Raw genomic sequence first — 27,771 nt, 5'->3', positions numbered from 1 at the left:
ACCCAGTAAGCATTTGCTTAATCAATGACTAAATGACTCTAAGTCTAGGAATTTGAAGTTGAGGAAAATAGATTCAAAGCAAGAAATGGATTGACTTTGAATGGTTTCTCATACTATCATTCTTTTAGAATACACAAGAAAAACTGGAGAAACAAAGAAAAAGAAGGCTAAGGAAATGGTTGAATGGTTGTTACCATCACTTGCCTTTCCTGAAAAAAGGAATGCAGATACTTTTGGACATTTGGAATTGAGGATTAAACTAAAGCTGTTTTTTTAACAATCATAGTGGCCTAACTTATATGTTTACATCCAGCACCACCACCCTACACACTTTTTGACCTCCTCCAATTTGTCCTCCATTGCTCACTTTGGGTGAATTTTCCAAAATATAAATTTGATTATATAATTTTTGTGCTGAAAATCTCTAAATTCCTTCTACTTAAAATTGATCACATGTATTTATTTGATATTAAAATCAAACTTATTATTTTGCCTCAATTTTTTTGTTTGTTTGTTGTTTTGGTACATCACTTATCATTCCTCCTCAAATAATCTGTCCTTCAATAAAACTTCTTACCATTGTCAACCTAAACAATGCATTGCCTGTAGTGATCGTGTCTGTTTTCCTTGTTGAACTGCTTACATCTCTTAAAACTCAGCTTACTTTCTATATAAATACTTTCTTGAAGAGTCCCAGACTTTCGAAGTTTCAGTTGTACTGTGCTATAACTATTTTATTACTTAATATTTTGTAGTATAAAAATCAATTTATAAACTTTTGGTCAGGCTTAGTGGCTCATGCCTGTAATCTCAACACTTTGGGAGGCCAAGGCGGGCAGATCACTTGCGGTCAGGAGTTCAAGAGCAGCCTGGCCAAAGTGGTGAAACCCCATCTCTACTAAAAATACAAAAAAATTAGCCTAGTATGGTGGCATGCACCTGTACTCCCAGCTCCTCAGGAGGCTGAGGCAGGATAATCACTTGAACCTGGGAGGCAGAAGTTGCACTGAGCCAAGATTGCACCATTGTACTCCTGCCTGGACCACAGAGTGAGACTCCATCTCAAAAAAATAAATACAGGAATAAATAAAAATAAACAAATAAATAAATATGATATAAGTTTTTATTGCTTCCAATGGTTTCCCAATTACACAATATAAATAAAACCTAACCTATTGAGTGTTTGTGAGGATTAAGTGAATCGACCTTTAGACAGGTGTTGGGTACAAAAGTACACACAGTAATGTTTGCTATGGTCAGGACCATGAGGATCATCACGGTGGTGATGATGATGTAGAGATGCAGACTTGAGGGTATTGTTTGATCCATAAATAGTAGAGACACTTGAGATTTGAGAGGGGAATCCAGGAGACAGGAGACAAAATTTAGTGAGGTTAGATAGATTAAAAACACACTGTTGATCGTATAGGGAAAGAGGAATGAAAACAAACAAACAGGCACATCTGGTTAAAACTTTTAAGTATTTTGTTAGTAATGCTGTGCTGTAACTTCCCCTTGTCCCCATATTCCAAATGAGACTGTGAAGTATGATTACAATTAATCATACTATAGAGATTACAATTAATCAGGTTGTAGAGATTTCCTCCTGGGTTGTGAGAAGAGGTACTGAGTCCTGCTTTAGTGTGGTGTAGGGAACAAATAACATTTACAAGTGGGGATTGCTGACTTTACATTGCAGACTGCCTCTTCTTCTAACAAATGAGTCCTGCGAGGCATATCTTCTTTACAGCACTTACAATTCCAGCTTTTACCACTGAAGAGGGAAAAATAACAAGGATGATAAATAAAAATAAAAGTATCTGCCCCAGGACCAACTATACAGACACCCCCTCCACCCCCCAACACAACCACCAACCTTTGGCCGAAGGGACCCAAGGAAAACCTTAAAAGTGAGTTCATGGCCATGAGACAGAATGGGAGGCCCAATACATCTTGTCATCATCTCCCCTCTCCCCCTGACTGACATGAGGTTTTCTTCCCTAAAAGCTAAGCAGAAACCAGCCCTTTTCAAGAGATTCCACTGTGGATATCTACCAACTGCTTGGGCTACTGCCCCTTCTTTGCAGTTTTGGCAAAAGAAACTTGATAAGAGACTACCAAGAAGAAACTTCTTCTTGATAAGAGACCACCAAAGAAGCAGTAGTTCCGACCAGTCTTCAGAGGATGCACAGCGAAAACTTTCCTCTCTTCCGCTTCACTTTTTGACATCAGAGAGCCAAATACTCTACCCTTGGATCATGTGAACTCAGCCGTTTCTTGAACATTGGAACCACATGAGACATGAAACCCAGTTGTACATTAGCATGTTTCTCCGTTCATAAATATTCATGACTCCTTTTATAGATGATTGAATATGTATATTTGCCCACCCCATTCAGCATAAATCCCTGTCCTAGTTGGCTCAACCTCAGTGTATCTGTTTCTGGCTTCTGGCCAGAGGCTACACTTCCCAGACTGTCAGAGTGGCCACCCTGGGGGCTGCAACACTTGATGAGAATCAAAGCTCTCCTTTCCAAATGTATGAACCTCACCATTTTTCAGTTGACAAAGAATATTAGAGTTTGTCTCTGAACCACCAAAAGTGAAGTCACTGCCATCCCAAGACTTGATTTTTCTTTCCTTTCCACTCCTAAACACATTTTTACCCTGTGGGTATTCCTGACTGGCATTCTGAGCCACATTCGGTTTACTGATAGTCAACAGGGATAATGCATGCTTTTTTGCTTTCTTTCTCTATTGCTAATCCCATTGCCATCCCCACTCAATGTCTCCAATAAAATAGCCTTGTTCCCCCAACTTCTGATGCCTCTTTTATTAAAACTCTTCATTAACTTACTTTTCCTGTCTCAGGTGCGTTCCCTTTGACACTTGGGACGCTTCCTTAAGGCTGATCTGAGAAAATAAAAGTAATGCTTTTTGTTATGCAGCCCAAACGTTCCCTCTCCAGCAATTAAGTACTCAAGGCAGAGGCCTTGATGAGTTACCTGCATTTATCTGGAGAAGGCACTCCCCAGGAGGTAAAGCTGGTCTTTGTTCCTCATTTGTGTTTGAGAGCTTAAGTCCTGGAGTTATCTATCTATTTCAACAACTTATATCCACATTTCTCCCAGGAGGCTTCTAAGAGTCTCCAGCAAACCAGATCAACCTGTTCCGCTGAACTTGCACTCTGTACTGATTTCCCTCTTGCACCTTTTTACTAGAATGGGGCTTTGCAGAAGAGAAGCTTGATTTCAAATTATTCCCAGCACAGTGCCAGTAGAGTATAGCTGCTCTCCATTCCTTATCCATGTGAGTCTCAGCGAGCATGGAAACCTATCAACATATTTGACATGTTAACAGGTATCTCTATATGCATGTATTAAACTGTTAACACCTATATGTCATCCAAGAAGTCTCATATGAAGACAAGATTTTTTTTTCTTTAATTCTGGATTTTCATGCACATGGAAGATGTATATTCTAAGATGTGCTTTCTGAAATTGATGTGACCTAATTTAGGAGTATTTTATAAAGCAGAAAATTAAGTAATCTGGACTGAAATAATTGACCAAAGAGGACAAGTTCAGTTTAGTCCACCTAATAAATAATTTCATTCTTGTTCATTTCCTTAAAATAGTTCATCAGCTTATATTAATAAAAATGATACGAAACAGAGCAACGATAATAAATAAGTAAATTGAGGGAGAGAGAGAAAGAAGAAGCAGGTGTCTGGAATCAGTTACAGCAGAAGAATTGACGTGTAGCTCTGAGCCTTCTGTCAACAGAGTCAGATGCAGAAACAAATTTGGGTTGCAGCTGACGTCTCTCAAAGGCTATGTGCCAGGTCTGGTTCCAAGGGACTTTTTACATATGAACTTCTTTTACTTTCACAATTGCCCTATGTGGCAAGTACTATTGACACCCACATTTTACAGATGAGGAAACTAAGACAAAGGAAGTTAACATAACTAGCTCAAGGTAACATGGTACAAGAGAGAGCTGGAATCTGTATTCAGGCAATGTGACTCTATAGTCTATGCTATTAACCATAATGGTTCTTCTTGCTATCTAATAAGAGTCCACCAATAGATAAAAGCTTTTCCTTGCCCTGATTCTAAGATAACCTTACTTGGTAGAACCTTGGACTGGGTAATGTAATGGAAACATGGAAATCAAAAATATCATGCTGGTTTTCCAAAAAAAAGATACATTCTTTACATGCAACTTCTTTTGTTACTCCTTTAAAGTTAGAGAGACAGCATTACCCTATAGTTTGGAAGCATAGACACTTTGTTTTGTGATGTTGGAACTTAGCACAGGGTCAGAATTTAAAGGTACTGGAAGATATCTCGTTTACCTGTCTTTTAGACAGTCTTGCTCATATCAGATGTTTTCAGCGAGATTTTGGAAGCACCTCCTTCAAATCAGTGTATAGTTGGCTTATTTAGCTGATGCTTTAAAAGATGTAGTGCATATTGTTGATTAAATAAAAAATTATATACTGGTAGAGGTCAGTGTGCTGGTTTATAGGATGGTGTCCTTATCTAGGTAAGCACAGGGTAACGGGATACGGATAGCTTGCTTTATCTTGACATACGTGTGAGGTTTGGTAGGGTGAGCTGTGAAACTGGAAGGGACAATGAGGCCAGAAGAAAACATTAAGGTCAGGTGTAACTAATCAGTCTTCTCTACAAAAGAAACTTTGTATCTTATATAATACGAATTTTTAAAATCAAGGACTTTATATATTTTATTATTATATTTATCATATTAGACATGACATTTACTCTATGAGTTAAACGTTAAAGATATTGCACTAAATATGAGTTAATACAAGTAAATATGAATATATGCTACCTCTAATTTTCAGAAGTTTAATTTTTAGAAGCTTAATTTAGATAGCCTTTCCAATTATATTCTTCAACAGAGTGCCAGATGATAAGAACTGAGGTGGAGAGTTAATTATTAAACAAATCACACTTTAAAATTACTTCTACATAAATACAAGATTAATTTTGTTTTCAAAACGTGTCCTATATATAGGTTTGCTTTTCTCTTTATTTTACTGGTAGCCATCTTATACTCACTCCACTTGCTTTACTATTTATTTACTTCGGAAGTAGAAAGGAATGTGGGGCAAGGAAGAGCAGTTGCAACATGTAATTTACTCCAGCAAAAAGAAACATTTTGTTTCTTGGTAAAAAAGCTTCAGTGCTCTTGCTAGTCCCTGTTTGTCATTACTCTCTCTTCCAGTAGGGGGCAGGATGTAGCAATCTGTGAACACACACTTCTAAGGGGTTAAATGAGGAGCAGTATCATGTTCATTTCGAGTTGCTGTTTAAGTGATTAAAAAGCTGTTGTTGGTGGTGGTTTGTTTTCGTGGTGTATATGATCCTGGTTTATTCCACTGAATCCCCTAAAGAGATATTGTGATAATTTTCAAAATGCTGCATCGCAACAAAGCAACACCTACCCCAGTTCTCCTCTAGAGTGCTTCCAAGCATTTCAAAAAAGAATTTTCCATCGTTGGCAAATAAGCAAGACAAATTTTGCTATGCATTACAGTCTCTATTCAGATGTTGTATTTTAAGACAAGAAGACAATATAAACGTTTATTATTAACTAAGGAGCCACAGAGCAAATGCTTGCTGAACAGTGACACTTGTGCCTGGCACACTCCCAGCTCTTGGGTTACAGATGCAAATTGAAGAAAAACTCTGCCTGCAAGGATCCTGCATTCTACTGAGAGGAGAAAAACAATCCACAAAAATGGCCAAATAAATAAAATAATTTCAAGCACTTATCATTACTGGAATAAAAATGAAATAGGGTACACGATGATGGGGTAGCCAGATTATCAGGAAAGAATCTTTAGGGACTGAAAGTCGGTTCCCCAAATTGCATATGGGCTGCTTTCCCATAGCACATTTCTTTAGAGTCATGTTTTGGCATTAAGAACAATTTTTCCCATTAAAAGTGTAACATGGTGATTATATCCCTAGCACAGCTCATAAAAGACTTGCAGTCAGAAAACATAAACAAAATACTGTTTGAATTCTGGATGTCTGCTTTAAACAGATCCCTTGACCTGTCTAACACTCCTCCCCTGCAATATCATGATCATAACAACTGGGAAGATTATTGAGAACAGTAAAGATAATGTACAACGGAGCCAAGTAAAGCACCTGGCATACAGTAGTGGTAGAGAGCTATAATCTATAATATAATCCTCTAGACAAACATTTTCTGTAAAGGACTAGATAATAAATATTTTTGGTTTTGTGGGCCATATTGTCTTTCTTGTATCTACTCTGTTATTGCGTGAAAACAACTATAACCAGCATGTAATGAATGAGCATGGTTGTGTTCCAATAAAACTTTATTTACAATAATGGGAGGCAGACTAGATTTGTCCACTGGCCTTAATTTGATGACCCTTGTTCAGAATATATGTATAGTTATGACTATATTGATAAAAGTATAAGTAATTAGAGTATGTTATAATGGAATTCAGCTCCCAAATGTAGCAATAACTGTGTGATAAAAAGCATTTACTGATCTTTTTCAGTGTGCCAAAAATATGTCTCTACTCAGTCCAAGAAATAGGAACACTCCCAACCACCTAGCGTTTTCTGTTATAAACCAGAAGAGATTTACTGCCTGGGCCATCCTTTCCTCACAGGATTGCTGCTAAGGGATAGGGTGGGGTCTCTGGGGAGACAGCTGGGTGATTTATTTGTGAGAAAAGTAGGAGTCATGGATCTAAGAGCTTCTCCGCAAAATAACTTCCTAGGAACATATCTCAATTCTGGGCTCTCAGGCCATCACTTCATTTTTCCTCAAACATGCCCACTTATTGGCCCATCTATTCGCTTTCTCTGGTCCAGGTTAGAACTTCTAAGGCAATCAAGTTGCCTCAGCATCACCTGGGAGAGCTTAGCTTACTAAGATGAGAGATTGCTGTGCCCTAACTACACTATCATGCCCATCCCCCACCCCCACGTACCTCCTCTCTGACTTCAGATACAGCTGTGATGGCCCTCAGGCGTCTAAACTTTAACACATAGCACCCTAGGTCCTCCAGCTGATACTGATAAATACTACTCCAGGATAAAGAATTGTTTGGCATAAGGGGATGTGGATTAGCATAAAATGAGGAAGTGAGAGCTGCTTTGGGAGGCGGAGGTTGCACTGAGCTGAGATGGCACCACTGTGTTCCAGCCTGGGTGACAGAGCAAGACTTTGTCTCAAAAAAAAAAATAAAAAGTGAGGGATCCTTCTCCTGAAGAAGAAGCAAGAATCACCTGCCTTCACCAGGTAATTCTGCCACCATAGACACGTCTCATTGCCTGAACTATTTAGCTGGGCACCCAGAGAAGCACACTGGGGACGTGACAGTGATAAGAGAGGATGAGGAGAAAGAGAACTAGAAGCCCACAGAAAAAGCCTGTGGCCTGCTGGGCTGTCTTACCTTAATTTGTCCTTGAGACTTGACCCAGCCCACAGTGTCTGGCACAGTGCTAGGCGCTATCTATTTGTTGTGGCTGAAGAGTGGGGGTGTTTTATGCTAGTGAAGAGAGAAAGCTTACCTATTTTCCCAACTAAGATATGCTTATACCATACACTTACAGCTGACATTTTGTGAAAAATACTGCTTTAGGATAAAGAATTGTTTAGGATCAGAGAGATACAGAATGGCATTAAAATGGCATAATTTTAGAATTAGAGAATAAACGAGATTTGGCATGTGTATTTGTGTTCATGTTGAATTTGTTTTATTTTCTAATCATAAGTTGAAGCTGTATATAAATGTTAGGATTTTTCACTGATAAGCAATAAATTGTTAGAGGAAGGATAGCCTGGAAGCTAAGTTCATCTGTAATATGAAAAAATGCTACCTCCCTCATAAACATGATAAAGGTGTAAGAAGTTCTACCCGCTAAAACAGAGTAGATACATAGCAGTGCACAAGAAATGCTAGCTATTGTAAACCAGTAAGTGTCTGCGACAGGTGTCAATCAATTTAGAGGTTTCTTTTGCCAAGATTGAGGATACACCTGGGAAAAAGAGATGCAAGTTACAGTAGGATCTGTGGCCTGTGCTCCAAAGAGGGTTTTGAGGACTTCAATATTTAAAAGGGAAAAAGCAGGCAGGAGGAGAAAGAGAAACAATCAATTATTCATCTATCACTAGCTCAGTAAATCTGCATTTTACGTATGATAAACTAAACATAAAGTAGAGGAAAAAGTCAAATATGCATCTGTCTTGGAGTGGGCTGAGGGATGATTTCTAGTCTTGTCTTTTCCCTATACCTGTGAAAATAAGGTATTTACACTGCCAGGGTGAGGGAGGCTACCTGAGGCGATATGTGGCCTTCCGTCTTGCAGCTATCGGTGTAGGAACAAAAGGAGGGCAGAGAGTTTTACATGGCTCCGTTTTGAAGCTTAACTTTTCCCTTTTGCTTGGTGAGTTTAGGGTCCCAAGATAGTGGTGTGTGTGTGTGTGTGTGTGTATACACATATATGTGTGTGTGTATGTGTATACATATATATATATATATATATATATTATTTATTTATTTATTTTGAGACAGAGTCTTGCTCTGTCCTCAGGCTGGAGGGCAGTGGTGCGATCTTGGCTCACTGCAACCTCTACCTCCCGGGTCCAGGCAATTCTCCTGCCTCAACCTCCAGAGTAGCTGAGATTACAAGCATGTGCCACCATGCCCAGCTAGTATTTTTTTATTTTTAGTACAGACGGAGTTTCACCATGTTGGCCAGGATGGTCTCAATCTCTTGACCTCATGATCCGCCAGCCTTCGTCTCCCAAAGTGCTGGGATTACAGGCATGAGCCACCGCTCCTGGCCCTGAGATTTTATTTACCTTTCATGATATTATGGACCAGGGCATCAGACTGTTACCTGGCACTCCTCTCTGGCAATGCAGAAAATGTAGTAAATCCTGCATTATCTCTACTTTTTCAGTTAAAACAGTGAAAAGAGGTAAGTTTTTATTATCTTTGGTGGGAGCTCCTTATAGAAATATGGAATGCATTGTACGTGTGTTTGAAGAGTAACCAAATCATGGCCTCTATATATGGATGGCAAGAGCTAAAATCACATCTCCACCACTTACTAATGTGCCACAATGGACAAGTGGTTAAGCTGTAGGTGCCTCAGTTATCTCATGGACAAAAATAAGGAGAAAAAAACCCACATGGGATTTAAATGTGAAAGAAAATTTTAAGTATTATAGTTTATATTTTTTTCAAATGTTCCTTTCTCCCATTGCTAAATGACCATGTCCAAAATAGTGAGCAGATTGAAAATTAGATCTGGTGCAAATTTGAAAATAAACCTATGGCTTTGTTGTTTTTGGTGTACCTGGAGTCCCAATAGGGACCTCGTGTAAGCAACTTTTGGAGCATTTATGAATGTCTTCTGCTGCCTAGGAGTGCAAACTAGGGCTCACATGCATGTTCTATCAAATACTGGAATAAGCTCATAAGTCTTTTGCCTTCATTTGGTTATACTGGCCAGTGGAGATAATTGTTCTTATTTTCTAAAATCAAACAATGTATCTGAGAGCTTCAAGTGGAAATGCAAAAAAGAAATAGCACTCTGGGAATCTATTCAGTATGTACAGCAAAACCTTCTGCTTTTATATTTACTGCTTTTATATTTGAGAAAGAGCTTACTCATTTTACACATGGACAAACAGATCTAGTTCAGTGGCTGTTGGCATAGGGCCTGGTGCCAAAATACTCACTGGTGACTTACAGATCCTTCATAAACATAGATTTCTTTTCTATCTAATCTCCCAACTCTGACTCCAGAGAAGCATGGGGTTCTGCAAGTTAGAAGCATTTAATATATCCTGGTTGAATGACTTTCCTAATGAATTTTTATTATGAAAAAGACAAAAAAAAATCACAAACACAAAAACAAAACAAAAAACCTACAGGCGAAGGGGGAGAGAAAACCAAAAATATCTAGGTTTAAAAATCTCCAACATTATAAGTGTCAAAAAATGAGTATCAGAAATTAGTAGAAAAACATAGATAGCATATGTTTGTGACATATAAAAGAAATAACTCTTAGAAATGCAATGTGAAACAATAAGGCCCAGATGGAGAAAAAACAGTACCTCCCTGTCCTCACAACAGGTCTCCCTAAGTAGAAAATTAATCAGGACTTGCCATTTTGTGTGTTCTCCAGCAAGAAAAGAAGGGCTGAAGAGTAAAGGCAGGAGGATGGTGGTACCCAGGGTAAATTTCCTACAACAATAAATGGATCTCAGCTGGGACACCCCCCTTCCTGTCTCATCCTCTTTCTTTTCTCCTCTACTGTGACCCACCTCCCCACCACTCATCAACGACACAAGGGCCAGGATTCATGAGTTCAGCTTGTCTTATTGTATCTTCCTTCTGACAAGGAGGACAACAGGCAAAGCTACAGAGGGGAAGGGTTAAAGGATTAGGAGAAATATATATTTGGGTCTTATTGCCTCTATCAAAAGCCAAGCTTCTAAGAGTCTACCCAGAGACGGGGAATTTGGGAATCTGAAGGCTAATTCCCCTTCCCCAAATACAGATCCCACATAGTCCTGCCCAAGTGGAGTGAGTTCTGGACTAACAGTGAAATGGCAGAAGAATATCAGAGACGATAGCCCCAGGCTCAGTGCCAGAAACACCTCCCATGCCTCTGTTCTCTGTACATAGAACTCAAATACCCAACACTTCAGCTGCTAACCTGAAAAGGAAAGGTGTACATTTCAGACGAGGGGAAAGAGATGTCAAGGAGAGTTTAATCATACCGCATTAGGACAAATAGTAAATTAAAAAGAGCATGCCCCTTAAATATAAACAAAAGTTAAAGAAACAACATGACACGTTATAGGAAGAAAGGAAGGCAGACAGGGGAGAAGAGTTCACAAAAATTCAAAAAAAAAGAAACTATACTTAAAGTATCTTCCAATAAAACATTTTTTCTTCAATAAATGCTGTGCTTGCTAAAATAAGCCACAAGAGGTCGGGCGCGGTGGCTCAAGCCTGTAATCCCAGCACTTTGGGAGGCCGAGACGGGCGGATCACGAGGTCAGGAGTTCGAGACCATCCTGGTGAACACGGTGAAACCCCGTCTCTACTAAAAAATACAAAAACTAGCCAGGCGCGGTGGCGGGCGCCTGCAGTCCCAGCTACTCGGGAGGCTGAGGCAGGAGAATGGCGTAAACCCAGGAGGCGGAGCTTGCAGTGAGCTGAGATCCGCCACTGCACTCCAGCCTGGGTGACAGAGCGAGACTCCGTCTCAAAAAAAAAAAAAAAAAAAAAAAAAAAAAAAAAATAAGCCACAAGAGCAGGAAACACGTTTTCACCTGATTTGACAACCCTGTATTATAATGATGTCACCTTATGGCAAATCTTTAATTATAAGTATTCTTTCTCAAAGGGTTCCTAAAAACAGAGCAGTCTATTGTTGCACACATTTTCTATCCGCTATAGCAATGCAGGGTGGGTGCCTTATGCACTATGCCAGCCCAAGAGAATATGGGGCCCCTCGGAAGACTGGAAGAAAAAAACTATCAGAGTTTCCTTAGTGGTGTAGGAGAAGGACTAGTTTGGCAATGAAGCTGCAACCTCATGATATGGTATTCACGTTGGCTTTTAGTTTAGTTTGGTTTTACTAGTGAAATGACAGTTCCTCATGGGTAGTGTTTTCTTTGGAAGATGGAACAAGGTGAAACATTGCATCACTCATACCGTATGCATCCCATGCAGACAGCATAATGCTGGACCTTAGATCAGCAGGAATTCGACGGCGTGCCTCTGCCACTCCTAAAGCAATTATCCTCGTTCTGTTCATTAGTATTCAGCCTAGCTGCAGATACTGCCAACACCAAAGGTCAAATTCAAATTTCTATATATTATCTTAGAATTCAATAGGAAGTTGTACTCCTGACTGGTGCCTCCAATGTCATGTTGGTACAGGATTTCTCACAGAAATTTTCCCCCGCCAGACTTAATTGATGTATCCTTCCCAAAACCACTTACAGGCTAAGAACCTTTTCTCTCTCTCTCTCTCTCTCTCTCTCTCTCTCATGAGCATAAAAATATACTTATGAGCAGACTTGCATTGGTTCGCTTTTGTTGAGCCCTCAGGTGGTCACAGTAATACGTGGCATTTTCTGACTTTTTCTGGCTCCCACCATATAATGCTTACAGCAAAAAGACTCTTCCTTCCTTCCGTGTGAGTATGCTGCTCATGCAATCATTTTCACTTTGGGTGATGGAAGGAAGGTTCTATGACGCAGTGTTACTTCATCTTACTCCAGAAGTTTCTGCTCAGATCCATCATGCAATATTCTACAAAGGGACCAACCCACATTTGCCACTCCACTATTTAAAATATGTCAGTTCCTCTTCATCCTCTACAGGACATATCTGGCCCCTTTATTCTTCTCCAGGAATCTCTTGTCCTCAAACTCTACCCTTCAGCAACATTAAACTTCTTGAGTGACTGTGCACTTGTTATCCCTTGCCTCCTCTGTACCTCGCATTTTGTTGTTCCTGCAGTTGAAACATCCTTCATTTGACACATGTTTCTCTCTCTTCTCCTATTCTCTCAAAAGATGCTCAACATTTGGCCAGGTATTCCCTAATGATCCAGTCTTTATAATGAACTACACCCTCCCTTCACCCTTCTGCCCCCAAGACCGGGTCTGTGCCTCCCCTGACCTCTCTGGCACAGTCCTATCATTGTGTGTTGTATTGTTACACTTTATCCTTTTGTATTATAGCAACTGTACTTCCGCCCCTCTTTTCCATTAGATACTGACTCTTTGAAGCACGAATTGTAATTTTTCTGTATCAGAGCACAATGCTCAGCACCTAGTAGGGAAAGAGTACACAATGATTAAATGAATGAAAATTAAAATGAGCTAAGAGCTTTGCTTACTCTATGGGTTTGGCTCAGAGCAGATCTTTGAATCCTTCCACCAGCAAAGGAAATAAGAATAAATACTCTATTGTGGAATTTCTGGCCACTGTATTATCACCCCGATGGAGTGCCTTAAATAAGTAGAAGACATTTCTCATGGGCAGCCCTATCTAATCCACTCCCCAATAAACAGAGAATATTAGAAGTTAAAACTTTCAAGGGAAAAAACTGGTGCCAATTCCACACTTTTAGTAATAGCGTTTGGTCTGTGTGGTCTATGCTTTACTGTATTTTTTCTCTCATAGTATTAAAAGCAGTCCTGAAAATTATCTTTAATTTTCTCTTACTTCAGCCAATAGCCTTGAATGGGGAAAAAAACATAGTAAATGAGACGAAATACAATTTTTAATATGGAAATAAAAAGGTTTTAGCAAAGAAATCAAGGGAGAGATTTAATTTTTAAACTCAGTTGATCATCCTAAATTCAGTAGATATGTTGTTGCCAAACACTCTCTTTTAAAAGAAATGTCATCTAATTACATCTAACATTAAATATATCTTTTAATTGTTCAGAGTAAATAAAATGCCACTGGTAATTACCACAAGTTTTATGAATGTGGTTGGATTGCTTTCTGAATTTAATTAAGCTTTGGATTCTCATGTACTCTTCTCTCCTAATGAGTTGGAGCCTTCTCAAACATATTTCAGGAAATCTCTTGGGCAGAAACACCTTCTAAGAATCAATGTGGAGGAAAGGGTCCAGAGGTATTTCTGCTTTATTTCCCTTGAAAGACTTAGTTGCACTTTTATCACATTTGTTTATTACATTTAATTTGAATGAGAGACATTCAAGAAAAATACCATTAAAATAATTACCAAAGATCACACCCTTTATACAAAAGAAGAATTATAGGTGCAGCAGCTAACAATTATTCGTAAATGTTTGTGCTGCTGACTTAAGATATTTTCTACAAGTGAATGGAAAAATGCAACTGGGTACAGAGTGGTTTTTAAAAGAAAAAACAAGAAATTCATTACAGAAGTAAGCAGAATAATAGCTGCCCAGAGATAGTCACATCCTGATTATAGAACCCGTGAATATGTTTTATTACATGTCAGATTATGGAATTAAGTTTGCAGATGGATTAAGGTTGCTAATTAATGAACCTTAGTAAAAGGAGAGTATGCTGTATTACTCAGGTGAGCCCAGTATACTTACAAGGATCCTTAAATGTTTTTGAAGAGGAAGAAAAGGGCAGAGTTTTAGAGAGATTTGAACACGTTATGTTCCTGGCTTTGAAGATGAGGGAAGAGGCCCCCAGTCAAGGAATATAAACAGCTTTCAGAAATTGGAGTAGGTAAGGAAATGGATTCTCCCCTAGAGCCTTCACAGAGGAGCAGAGGCCGCCAACACATTGATTTTAGACCCATGAAACACCCAACCTACGGTTGGTTGTGTAATACGTTTGTTGTTTGTGGTTTTGAAGCAACAGTAGAAAACTATTACAAGTACACTCCCATAATGTCACACTACACAATCACTAAAGTAATTTAAGAAGAATGCCTGATTTGGAAAATATGTATGGTATATAATTAGGTTATGATAAAAGACCACATATGGTAAAAAACAGAAAAAAAATGTATATACATTTTAGATAAAATCGGAAAGATACACCATAAAATGTTTCTCGTAGTTCTCTATAGATGCTGACATTTAATTCTTCCTTTATTTTTATTTCTTATCTTTTTTTTGTACTTCCCAAGTTTCTTTTGTAATCAGAAAAAATTAAATGTTGAACATGACTGATGTTAAAACTGGCGATAGGTTACTTTATTAATAGCATTTTATGTCCTTATAGAATTTTTTTTTTAAGAAAGAAGACAGCTATAACTAATATAGTAAGTTTCTGTAGATTAGCTTGTGTTCAATTTACTTTACTGAATATCGGCATCCCAAACACACTTCAAAAGATAGGATAATGTCTACCTACTTTATATTTGAATTTTTTTTCTATGAACTACATCTTAAAACACGGGCCACATGAAATTAGAAAATATTTTTGCCATAGAAAGTTTAATCTTTGAATGATATTTGTGTTCATGCTGTCAGGGTTAATGACAATAGCAGGATAGCACCTGTATAGTGTCTGGGGCAAAAATCTCAAGTGAATGAATTTTTCTTTATGGGTTCAACTGGATAATCCCTTTTACTTTTCCTTACAGAATTCAATACTAGCCCCCATTGATAAAAAGTCACTGCCTTTCTCTTTCATGCTTTGTGTACTTGATTTTCATTAGTGGTGGGTTTTATGGTGGCTTTTAATATTTGTAAAGAACGTATCGTAAAGAAATTATATCTTCTGTAGCAGAATAAAACTGTGTTTAGTCAAATAATTGGATAAGTCACGTGCATTTTTAAATAAATAACTATGATTTATCTGTACATATAAAACTTCTAAAATTTAGTGTAAAAGCTTGGTTCTAAGCGCAGAATTTAATTATTTAGTACCCGTGAAGGAGCAGATGACAGTGACCAACAGGGTGGGCTCTGACATCAGGTGTGCCTGGGTTCAAAGGACGGCTTCAGCTTTCACTGTCTTTGTGCTTTTGATTACTCATTTCCTCTTTTGGAGACGACTTTGTAGAATGGAGAATGACTGCGCTCATCTCAGGTTATTATGAGAAGTAAAGGAAGCAAAATGCATTTCCTTGGTAAATAATCCTTAAATGGTGGCTGATACTATATCTTAAAGCCCTTTTCATTGAGTATGATTATTTGTACTACACAATTTAAGATTCAGTGACTTTGTGCTTGCATGTCTATGGTTATTTCAAGGCACTTTTTTAAAGTATGATAAAATAATACATATGTGGCAAGAAACTGGTGTTGTATGATAAGCTAACTGGCAGAAGTGACAGAAGCTTCCATTTTATCTTTGTGTTAATGATAGTTTCCTATTTTTTAATCACCTATTTTGAATGAGAGTATGAACCTTCACTCAGTTTCTCCAAAATGCTTTATAAAGAAATGTGATCTCTTTATTCTTCTGTGACAGAGGGTAAAAAAAGGACCAGGCTGTTTTTCAGGTACAAGTAAAGAAAAAAATGGACTTCATTTTGACCTTTGTACTCTCCCAGGAATGATGAGAATCCCAATATGCTCATTCTTTTGAACAAATGTACGGAACACAGATTTTGGGTATTTTGACCTTGGTGAGTGAATGTGGGAGTCATAATTGAAGATGAAATAGAAACAAGAGCACCTTGTTGGAATTTAGCTTCTTTACTCCCTTTGCTACTTAACCATCAAGAATTTTTGACGTATATGCTGAATTCAAGCCTGAGTGTTAATTTGCAAAAGAGAAACCTTGTCCAAGCCTTTAAATACTATTACAGCAAAAGGAAAAGTATAAAACATGCACTTAAAACAAGCACGTGTTTCATCCAAGATGTTAAATCAGGAAGAACTAAAAAACAGGTTACTCCTGAAAAAAAAAAAGTAATAAAGTATACAAACATATTCTCTAATCATATTTGAATAATCAGACGAAGCAGTCTTGGCTTCCTAATTTCCTTACCCATTCTTGGAAAAAATTATTTACTAGAATGAATGTTGAGACCCTGGGGGATCTTAGGATATTCTTGAGAAATAAATTTGAAGTGCCAATTTTGTGCTAGATGTAGGTAGAAAATAGCCTTTTAGATTTTAAAAGTAAATGGCTAAAAATTGAGCATTATATCCCTCAGAAAGTTTATAAGGTTTGACAATCATTGTTTTAACACAGAAATCTGTTTATTAAACCAAACAAAACAGAGAAAATTATACCAGCCCTCAATTTTTGAATTTTCATTTAAATAAGCAAACTCTAAATCCACATCTTAAAAGATGTTTGTGCAGCTATGTATTCCCAAAATACTCATATTTCAATAAGATTTTCACATTATATTCACCAACAGTATCACAAAAGTTTTTTTTTTGTTTCTTTTGTTTTGTTTTTTGTTTACATAACTGTAAGGAACAGTAATTCTAGAAACACTAGAAGAAAAAAGCATAGCAATGTCCACAGTTACAAGAAAAAGTGCACATTACTCGGTCACAATCACAGTCATTACTTGAAAAACTATATGTAACAAGTAGATAAGAAATACCACTGATGCTTCAAACTCATGGTCAAAAACTGAATGACATAAATTTTACATGAAATAAGGCAAATTCAGGAATGCACAAAGAATCTGTAATCCAACCAAAGCCAAACGACAGAAAAAAGTTGTACGAGAAGCATGAACGAAAGTACTTCTCCCTAAATATTTTAAAAATAGGCTTGCCTCAGTGCACAAAGAAAACACCACTCATGTGTATCCCACACTATAAAATAAGAAACAAGAATAAAATATGGGGGATAGGAGGGCACAGTTCATTGTAAGTTGCAGCTGCATCCGCTGAGTGTTCTTTACATTATTTTTAGCTAGAACTGAAAATTATACAAATCATATCAGGAGATGTAATGATCTTTTTGGAAACTATTTCTGAGGGAAATGAAAAGAAAACTACACACAAGAGTGCAAATTTTCAGATTGTCACTTGCAACCTCTTAACATTCAGTCATCTACATCCAGTTGCTGCTAGAGGGATGCCTGGAGACAGCAGCGGCAATCAGGAACGAGCAGCTCTAAGAAACCAAGGTGTGATTTTTTTTCAATGATATGTCTTGTCTTAATATTAAAAAAATTCTGGGATGAAAACTGCTATGATAAAGTTGCAGTGTTGAGTGGGGTTTTTGAGATCAGCATGAGTGCAGAAATGCAGGCTTTTCTTGGAAGTAGTTCCTGATGTGATGATTGAAAGAACGTAGGCAAGGGTTTTTCCAGCATCAAGTGTTATTTTTGTAGAAAGAATTTGGAAAGAGGAGAAGGCAAGGGATGTGGAAAAGGTACTTACAGTAGTTTCTCAAAACAGTTTTCTTTTAGGACCTATGAAAAAGTTACCAAAGTAAAAATGACAAGTTTGAATGAAAAACAAGTTTTCTTTTTATAAAAATTACATATTTTTTTTTAAAATACAAGATCCTTTTCATTGTTGTTATATCCTGTAGCAACAAGAAATTTGGCTTTTTTTTTTTTTTTTTTTTTTTTGCCAGGTACTTCAGCTTTCAGTCCAATGAGTCAGTAGCAAATTCCACTAATATTTCAGCTGAATCTTGAACTACTGTTTTATACCACAAGCTTCTTCTGTTTTATCCTTGAATTAAGAATAGATAGCCTTTTATGCCCCTGATATTTATGCTGACACACTAAAACAAAAAGCAATAGGCTGGACATATTAAAGTATCTCAAGTACTTCAGAGGTCAGAGTTCCTTTGAAGCACCTTAACACATCACTTATGGATCAAGGACAATGTGGCATAATGGAAGTATTTCTCTTAAAAGACTGCGGTAAGACCAGAAGTATCTCTGTTGGGGAATCAAAATGTCATTAGTGGAAACTGCAAATTTAGACCTCAGTGAATACGGTGGTCGTCTGTCTCAGTTCTGTTGTAAAATGAGATTTTCCAGTTCATCTGCAGATCGCAATAAAAATGCAGCTGACTCTCGATATCCTGCAACAAGCTGTCGCACGGCATTGATTTCAGTGGGACTCAGCTGGGGTCTGGAGTTTGAGCTGCTGGAGGATCCTGAGCTAGTCGCCAATTGCCTCTTCATGCTGAGATCAGTGGGTCCTAGAAAGAAAATCATCACAAAATTAGACATAAATATTATTTGTTCTTGCATCTTGGATGTGAGCATTCAATAAATTATAGTTGAAGAATTCATGAATTCTTCCACTAGACGCTACTGATCTCTTTAATCAAATACATCTACTCTCAGAAAGATTAATGAGCAATGTAATGGTAACTGAGTGGCTTTTCTTTGGACTTCTCTCAGATGCCCGAATCAGCCTCTGGAAATCACCTCTTGCTGCGGAGAGATGGTGAAAACTTTCTTGGAACATGTGTGTTTTGAAAAATTCAATTTTAAATCTGTCTTCCATGTGTTGTAGAAGCTTCTCATAGTAGCATAAAATGATGGGAATTACAAACATTTTTCATTTGTTACATTCATTAACAGATAGCTTAGACCCCATCAATTTGCAATTTTTAAAAAACTGTGATGGTAATGACTTTAGAGTACAAACTAGTCAACTTAGAAAAAAGGAAACTAAGGACTAAATGACTTCAGGAATATGTTTAGAGTTTGACAACATTTAAGTGGCACAATAAGGAGTTGACTTAGGTATATTATTATTATTATTCATTTCAGGCAGATGTTTACCATGCTGATTAGTATTAAAAGTGTTGACATATTACATTGGAATTTGTTTTAGAAGTGCAATAAGTAAGTGATTACTGCAAACAATACCCCAGAGAACCTAGATGTTTGGAATACTGACTTAAGTGTTTTTAATGCCGTCTCTGTAGTTATTTGCACAAAACACATTCATGTGCCGAAACCTTTTCTTCCTACATATTTAAGCCATCTGGTGGGTATGCTTTTTGACAACATTTTGTAAATGTTTTACTTAAAAATTATTTATAAAGGTATTTAAAATCTTTCATTCAGTCATTTGTGTTGAGAAGATACTTCTTTCAATTATTAAATGTTCACTTTTATAGTTCTTAGCTGACATTAAGTATTTACTGTAATTACTAAAATTGCAGTATTAAATTTAAATCCTTGAATAAAACAGTACTAAGCACATAACTAAACATGTGCTCCAAAACTGTAATGATTCTATAACTTGAAAATGTTTTAACAGATTTTTCCTAACCATGTGTAAATTTTCAGATAATGGTATTCATTTCGTGAACTAAAACAAGAGATGTTATTTTATCCTTTTGGTTCTTCTTGAAGCATGATGGAGACAGGTCAAGACCCAACCCCCTCCACCCTCCACCTCCACAAAGGAGATGAGATGTCCCATGAGAGGGAAAGAGCTTCACTTGGAATTTAATTAGAGCAGAGATGAGACTAGCACACAAGAACTCTGACATCTGAGAGAAATGTATTTCCACTTCTGTAGTGGCCTTTCAAAGTTTTGATTTTTCTAGCAGGACTTAGCTTCCATTTGTTCTGCTATTTACAAAATCATGAGACTGGCATGACAAGCTGGAAGAGAGATGTGCGATGTCACATTTGCAAACAGAAGTTACTGAACCTGTATTGAGGCAAATCATTAACATCATTGAGTTTATTTGGAAAGTTCTGAGTGGATTAAAAAGGCATTATAACAGGAGTAGTGGTCTCCAGATGAACCTACTTTAAGTTTTGTTTTTCTTTATATTTAAGAGGCCCAGTACCAGGATAGATCTTTATAACAGATATTGAAAGGGTTTTCCTCTCAGCTGTGTAGTTATCTAGTATCTGGTTGGCTGACTATCATTATTTCATTACAAGGTGTAACATTTTGACGGTTTTTGCTGTCAATCCCAGTTGATTGACATCCTTAACTAGAAATGAGAAACAGTTGAGGCAAGGGCTCCAATTCTTTCTGAAGTGAGGGAGATTGATTTTATTCTACTCGGCAGTTTGTGAATTACACTCTACCGCTGGCTCAATGTTCTAAGCTTCCAAACCAAGACCCAGCTTTCACTTTCCTTCAGACCTTTGTTAGCACAGGCATAGTCTAGAGAAAGCTCTGCCATTTAGAGGCTATTCACACCTCCAAGTTATTATTATTATTCTTTGTCTGGAAGACAGTTGACATCATTATCCTGGCTTCTTTCAGATCTGCAGGATCAGGATAGAGTGCATAAACCAAAACTATAAGGAGTCCTTTAGCTGAGTGTTTGTTATTCGTATCTTCACTACTATGGGGTTGGGTGAGGAATCAAGCTAAAATAAAAATATTTGCAAACAAACAAGATATTTCACTAGTGACCAAATAGCCCTCACTGATTTGTCACTACCATTCATTTCTGCCTCATTGAGTGAATCCCATACTTGACTGGTTTGGCTTAATTAACCCCAACAATATGATCTGATTAGAATGCATATCAATTACAAGTAAAAATTCGAATTTTATAAAGATGCTAAATTTAGTGAAGTCTAGGAAAGTATTCTTGGAGACCTGCTAAAATCTCACAAAAGGCTACTGAGAAGCATGGTTCTGGAAAAGCTGGACCAGTTAACAAGAAAATGACCAAGGATAATGACACAAAAGATACTTCAAGAGAAATATTTTGATATCCAAGGTTAAAGGCAAACACCAAGGCAACTTGCTAGGTCCACATTTATATAAGTGCCCACATTTTTACCAAAGTGATGCAAACCTGCTTTATGATCATTCTGAAAAGATAAATAAGAGATAAAAGGTAGTTCATGCTAACATACAATGCTGTTTGAAAAATTAAGCTCCACATATCAAAACCAATTCTTGATTCATTTTTTTGAGGTTTGAGGGATATTTAAGTTACAAATAAATTTCAGTTAAAAGAAAATGTGTATTTTCATTTTACTTCTTCATTTTCTTTTTCATTTTATTTTTCAAATTAAGTTATGAGCTGAACATTTCTCCCCTATTTATGGTGCATTTTCGGTTGTTGTTTTAAATAGACTTGTTTTTGCGATCATCTTTTAGTGTCATTTATCCTTAGGTAGTAGGGCCCCTTAGGACAAAGTTTTGTTTTTAGCAGTGTAAATTCTCTTTGAAAGACTATGGCATACATTGATATTTATCAAAAATTAGACGGAAGGTAAGAATGCAAGGCCCATAAATGCAGGCACCCTTTGTGTCTCATTTACCATGTCATTCTATGGAGCTGTGTTGGTGCCTGGCACAAAGGAAGCCTCAATAATAATCAGTGACTAATCAATTATTGTATAATCAATAAATGAGAAGTGCCAGATTTTTCTACAGCCAGTACTTAAGAAACAGGAAATAAGTGATTTTTTGTTTTGTTTTGTTTTTGTTTTTTTTTTGAGACGGAGTCTTGCTCTGTTGCCCAGGCTGGAGTGCAGTGGCCAGATCTCAGCTCACTGCAAGCTCCGCCTCCCGGGTTCACGCCATTCTCCTGCCTCAGCCTCCCGAGTAGTAGGGACTACAGGCACCCGCCACCTCGCCCGGCTGGTTTTTTGTATTTTTTAGTAGAGACGGGGTGTCACCGTGTTAGCCAGGATGGTCTCGATCTCCTGACCTCGTGATCCGCCCGTCTCGGCCTCCCAAAATGCTGGGATTACAGGCTTGAGCCACTGCGCCTGGCCAAGTGATCTTTTTAATAACACTAGTTGTGGTTAAAACAAAACTAGTTAGACATAAAACACAATGGTTAAATGTGACTTACTCAAGTAAAGTAACCTCTAATACATGGAAATATTATTATTGCCATAAAAGTCATCTAAAATTGTAAAAATGTAATTGCTTGATTACAGTGATTTCCACATGAATCATTGCTGATAGAGAAAAATAAATTATTGTCCATTTCCTAAATAATCATGTTTGTTTTACCACTAAATATTACCACAGGTCCTGAGTTGAATATAAAATCATTCCTAGCTTCATACAACCTTCTTCTACATTCCCTTCTTCAGCTAGGACCTCCAATCTCAAGTAATAGACTATGAAATGTCTGGATAACTGGCAATTAATGTAACAATTTTAAATAAGTGAAGAACATTTTAAATTCATTCTTTACTACAGGCGGTGGTGAAATTTTTAAACAAAGAACAAGGTAGGAGATATTTTAGTCATCTCAGGCCAAAAGGCAGAATTGCAGATATTAATAATGTGTAGGTACTTATACAAAAAGAGAGAAAGCAGATTTTTACAACATTCTCATGGACAAAATTCAAACTATAACAGCAATTGAGTATTTTTTTTTTAAATAAGGTTTACTACTGAGGAGAGTAGAATTCTTTTTCTAGGAAGGCACTTTTTTCTTAATTGAGCTTCACCATTAGTGTTCCCTTTCATCAAAATCAATTGCAAATGTTCATCTATTAATGAAGATTTGTAGTGATATTTTATGTGTTTCATCTTTGAAAATGTCTTTTTATGCAGATATGTATTTTCAAATACTTTTATCAGGTCACAACCATATTATTTTAATTGAGCATATTCATCACTTAAAAGTCATTATAGAATTCTATTAGATCCTTCTCCTGATAGTTACCTTTTATTAGGTCAATACATTGCAGATTAATTACTTCCAATTAAAGTTTAAACTGGAAGCTCCTCAACTGAACAGTGAAAAGGAATTTGAAATATGATAATTTACTTTGCGTTTGCATCAATGTACTAAAATATTACTGAGTCTGTGGTATGTGCTCAGAAAATATATTCACTGCAAATTTGCATGGGAATGGAGATTTTACTTCTTGTTTTAACTTCTGATAGGACAAGAAGTTTATAAGCAATTTGCTATTCCTGTGATTCAAACAGTATTAGCCATCATCAAAATGACTTTACCACAGCATAAGCTTTGCATATAAGTACTGTTTTATCTTGTAATTTCAGACTGAATTCAACAAGAAACATTGCCAATTCTGCAGCAAAAAGTAATTTCCAAAACCATTGAGTGTTTACTGATACTGTTTGAGGGCAGTTCTTATTTAGAAAAAATTTAACCTTAGCCCTGATCTGAGAAAAAATTTGTAATAAAATTTTACCAGGAAGCCATCAAACTGCTGTGTGGTAGGACAACTCAGTATATTCAGATTCTATTCTGACAAAATTTCACAGTAATGAACAGGATTAACTGATGAGAACAAATGAAGTTTAAAGATCATACTACTGTTTTAACCATGAATAAAATACTGACGTGTTTTCCACAATGCAACTGCTAATGGCTCTTTCAAGGAATAACCATATGCTTTATGTTTCAGCAAACTTTGTAAGTCCAAGTAACCCTCTTGGTGCTTCACACCTCTTAGGAAGTTCCACTTCGGATTGTATTGAATTACTTTTTTTGAAACTTTGAAAATATTTTCACCTATAGATGTTCCACACTTACTATTCATAGAGGCTAATTTTGTCACTTCAAGCTTATCACTGACTCCTCCAGTAAGCAACAACAGGGTAGGATTAGTACCATCTCAAATCAAGAGGCAAGGAAAACTACTTGCAACCACAGTTACCTTGTTTGTTAACTGACTATTTATATTACCAATATTTCAATTTCCTCAAACTTTCAAGCACTATTCTTGCCATAATGCTAATGGTCTTGAGAAGGCTTATTTTTCTGGATACAGTTCTTTAGCTGTTGCAGTAAAATGTGATTTAATAAACTTGCTATCAGTACATGAAGTGATTTTCCCTGGTTGGCTAACAAATTCACCACTTGAAAACTTTGGTTGTACACCATTTCATTTCTTATTTTTGTGATCAGATGTTTAATCAAGGTATTCATGATGATATTGTAGTACTTTTGCCAAAGAGTAAAAAAAAATCAACTATGAAACCTCAGGATCTTAGCTAAGTTAGCTAATAGAGATAAAGTATCCATCCAGCACAATGCCTGGTTATAGTAGATATTCCATAAGTGGTAATTTCCTTCTCCAGATGACTGAATATTTATCAGTGGGCTAAAGATATCTAAAATATCACACTAAATATACATTGTTAGATTCAACATGCTAATGAGTTTCATTTATATTCACAAGTGTGATTACACTATAATTTGCCTAATACTCTTTTTGATGATAGAATTATAGTAGTATCATAAAATGAGCTGGAGTACTCTCTCTTCTTTTATCCCTTTTGCCTTCTTTTAGAATTGTTTGTCTAAAGTGAAGATTATCTAGCTTTTGAAGCCTTGGTAAAAATTTGTAAAACCATCAGATTCTGAAAATTTTTAATGGGCAGATTTTTATAATACTGATTCAATTTATATAATGGTTACAGGTTCATTTGGAATATCCATTTTTGGGTTAATATTGGCCAATTATGCTTTTGTAAAACATGGTCTAATATCTCTAAACTTTCAAGTATAATGGCATAAAAATACTAATTTAATACATTTTAATCTTTGTTTTTTAAAATTTCTATTATGTTTCATCTGTCTTTATTCATCTTGTCATATTTTTTAAAAAGCCCTTTCAAGAATGCTGCTTTTGCCTTTGTTAGTCTTCCCTATTGCTTCTTTGATTTGTATTTAACCAATTTTTCACTTATTCTATTGTCTATGGGTTTTCTCTGTTTTAACTTCTCAGGTTAAATCATTAGTTCATTAATTTTCTATTTTTTCTAATATGTATGCCAAAATGCTAAATTAGTTATATTCCATAAATCCAGTTATGTAGCATTTTCATCTTTGATAATTATAAATATTTGTCAACACAATGCTATCTGTATGTTAATGATTTTTTGGTTTTTTCCATTTGTTTAGGTGGTCAACATATGTGAAAGAATATGTATTGTTAGATATCTGGGGGTCAGATTCTAGATATAGCTATTAGATTAAATTTTAATTATTTGTTTCAAATCCAAATGTTTTTCTTTTGTATCTTTTTTTTGTTTGCTTTTTGTTTTTCTGAGAGACTTGTGTTAAAACTCCATGGCTATCATTATGACTTTCAGTTTCCCCTTGCTATTTTGTTACTTTTTCATTTAATTTTGAGGCTTTGTTATTGGGGTACATGGTTGTATTAGTCCATTCTTACACTGTTATAAATATGTGAGGCCGGGCATGGTGGCTTATGCCTGTAATCCTAGCACTTTGGGAGGCCAAGGTGGGTGGATCACTTGCAGTCAGGAGTACAAGATCAGCCTGGCCAACATGGTGAAACCCAGTCTCTACTAAAAATACAAAAATTAGCCTGGTATGGTGGTGGGCACCTGTAATCCCAGCTACTTTGGAGGCTGAGGCAGGAGAATGGCTTGAACCCTGGAGGCAGAGGTTGCAGTGGGCTGAGATCATGCCACTACACTCCAGCTTGGGGGACAGAGTGAATATCCATCTCAAAATAAATAAATACATAAATAGAAAATAAATACCCAAGACTAGGTAATTTTAAAAAGGAAAGAGGTTTAACTGACTCACAGTTATGCATGGCTGGGGAGGCCTCAGGAAACTTATAATCATGGCAGAAGGAAAGCAGGCATATCTTACAAGGTGGCAGGTGAGACAGCATATGTGAAGGTGGAACTGTCAAACACTTATAGGGGAAACAAACCCCATGATCCAATTGCCTCCCACCAGGTCCCTCCCAAAACACATGGGGATAATGGGAATTACAATTTGAGAGGAGATTTGGGTGGGGACACAGAGCCAAATCATATTCTGACCCTGCGTCCTCCCAAATCTCACATCCTTTTGACATTTCAAAACCAATCATGCCTCCCTGACAGTCTCCCTAAAACCTAACTCATTCCAGCATTAACCCAAAAGTCCAAGTGCTAAGTCTCATCTGAGTCAAGGCAATGCCCTTCTGTCTAGGAGTTTGTGCAAGTTAGTGATTGTGGTTTTTGCCATTACTTTTAATTACTTTTGCACCAACATAATAGTTACTTCCAAGATACAGTGGGGACACAGGCATTGGATAAATGCTTTCATTCCAAATGGGAGAAACTGGCCAAAACAAAGAGGCTACAGGTCCCATACAAGTCTGAAACCCAGTGGGGCAGTCATTAAATCTTAAAGCTCTGAAATGATCTCCTTTGACTCATGTCTCACATCCGGGGCATGCTGATGCACAGATGGTCTCTCACGGCCTTGGGCAGCTCCCTCATGGGCTGGCATTGAGTGACTGAGGCTTTTTCAGGTACATGGTGCAAGTTGTCAGTGGATCTACCATTCTGGGGTCTGGAGGATGGTGGCCCTCTTCTAGGCAGTGCCCCAGTGGGGACTCCGTGTGGGGACTTCAATCCCACATTTCCCTTCCACACAGCCCTAGCAGAGGTTCTCCATGAGGGCTCCATATCTGTAGCAGACTTTTGCCTGACCATCCAGGTGTTTCCATACAGCCTCCGAAATCTAGACAGAGGTTCCCAAGCCTCAATTCTTGACTTCTGTACACCAGCAGGTACATCAACATGTGGAAGTCACAAAGGCTTGGGGATTGCATCCTCTGAAGCAATGGCTGAACTTTTACCTTAGCCCCTTTTAGTCACAGCTGGAGCTGGAGTGGCTGGGATGCAGGGCAGCAAGTCCTGAGGCTGCACACACCAGCAGGGTCCTGGGCTTGGCCCAGGAAACCATTTATTCCTCCTACGCCTTCAGGCCTGTGATGGGAGCAACTGCTGCCAAGATCTCTGACATGCCCGGGAGACATTTTCCCCATTGTATTGGTATTGACATTCTGCGCCTCATCACTTATGCAAATTTCTATAGGTGGCTTGAATTTTTCCCCAGAAATGGGTTTTTTCTTTTCTATCTCATTGTGAGGCTGCAAAATGTTCTAACCTTTATGTTCTGTTTCTCTTTGAAACATAAGTTCTAATTTCAGATCATCTCTCTCAAGTCAAAGTTCCACAGATCTAGGGCAGTGACAAATTGTCACCAGCATAGCAAGAGTGACCTTTGCTCCAGTTCCCAAGAAGTTCCTCATCTCCACCTGAGACCACCTCAACCTGGACTTCATTGTCCACATTATTATCAGCACTTTGGTCGAAACCACTCAACAAGTCTCTAGGAATTTCCAAACTCTCCCACATCTTCCTGTTTTCCTCTGAGCCCTCCAAACTGTTCCAACCTCTGCCCCTTACCCAGTTCCAATGTTGCTTCCACATTTTCAGGTTATCTATATAGCAGTTCCGCACTGTCTGTGGTACCAGTTTTCTTTTTTTTTTTTTTTTTTTTGAGACAGAGTCTCGCTCTGTCACCCAGGCTGGAGTGCTGTGGCCGGATCTCAGTTCACTGCAAGC

At 37.4% G+C, this 27,771-nt stretch overlaps 1 protein-coding gene across 4 annotated transcripts in view; it reads right to left on the bottom strand.

Moving 5' to 3' along the window:
- Window positions 1–16,709: 16,709 nt before the first annotated feature.
- NOL4 (nucleolar protein 4) overlaps window positions 16,710–27,771 on the bottom strand; it is a 383,228-nt gene continuing 372,166 nt past the window's right edge. For all 4 annotated transcript variants that reach the window (XM_033178023.1, XM_033178024.1, XM_033178025.1 and 1 more), the window contains one exon: window positions 16,710–18,652. In XM_033178023.1, the coding sequence (XP_033033914.1) occupies window positions 18,459–18,652 (194 nt within the window). In that variant the 3' untranslated portion in view covers window positions 16,710–18,458. The remainder of the gene's footprint in view (window positions 18,653–27,771) is intronic.

The sequence above is a fragment of the Trachypithecus francoisi genome, unplaced genomic scaffold, assembly GCF_009764315.1.
Source record: "Trachypithecus francoisi isolate TF-2019V2 unplaced genomic scaffold, Tfra_2.0 Lachesis_group19, whole genome shotgun sequence".
In the NCBI taxonomy this organism is placed as follows: domain Eukaryota; kingdom Metazoa; phylum Chordata; class Mammalia; order Primates; family Cercopithecidae; genus Trachypithecus; species Trachypithecus francoisi.
The sequence above is the reverse complement of the archived record's forward strand: the minus strand, read 5'-3'. Positions and strand labels throughout refer to the sequence as shown.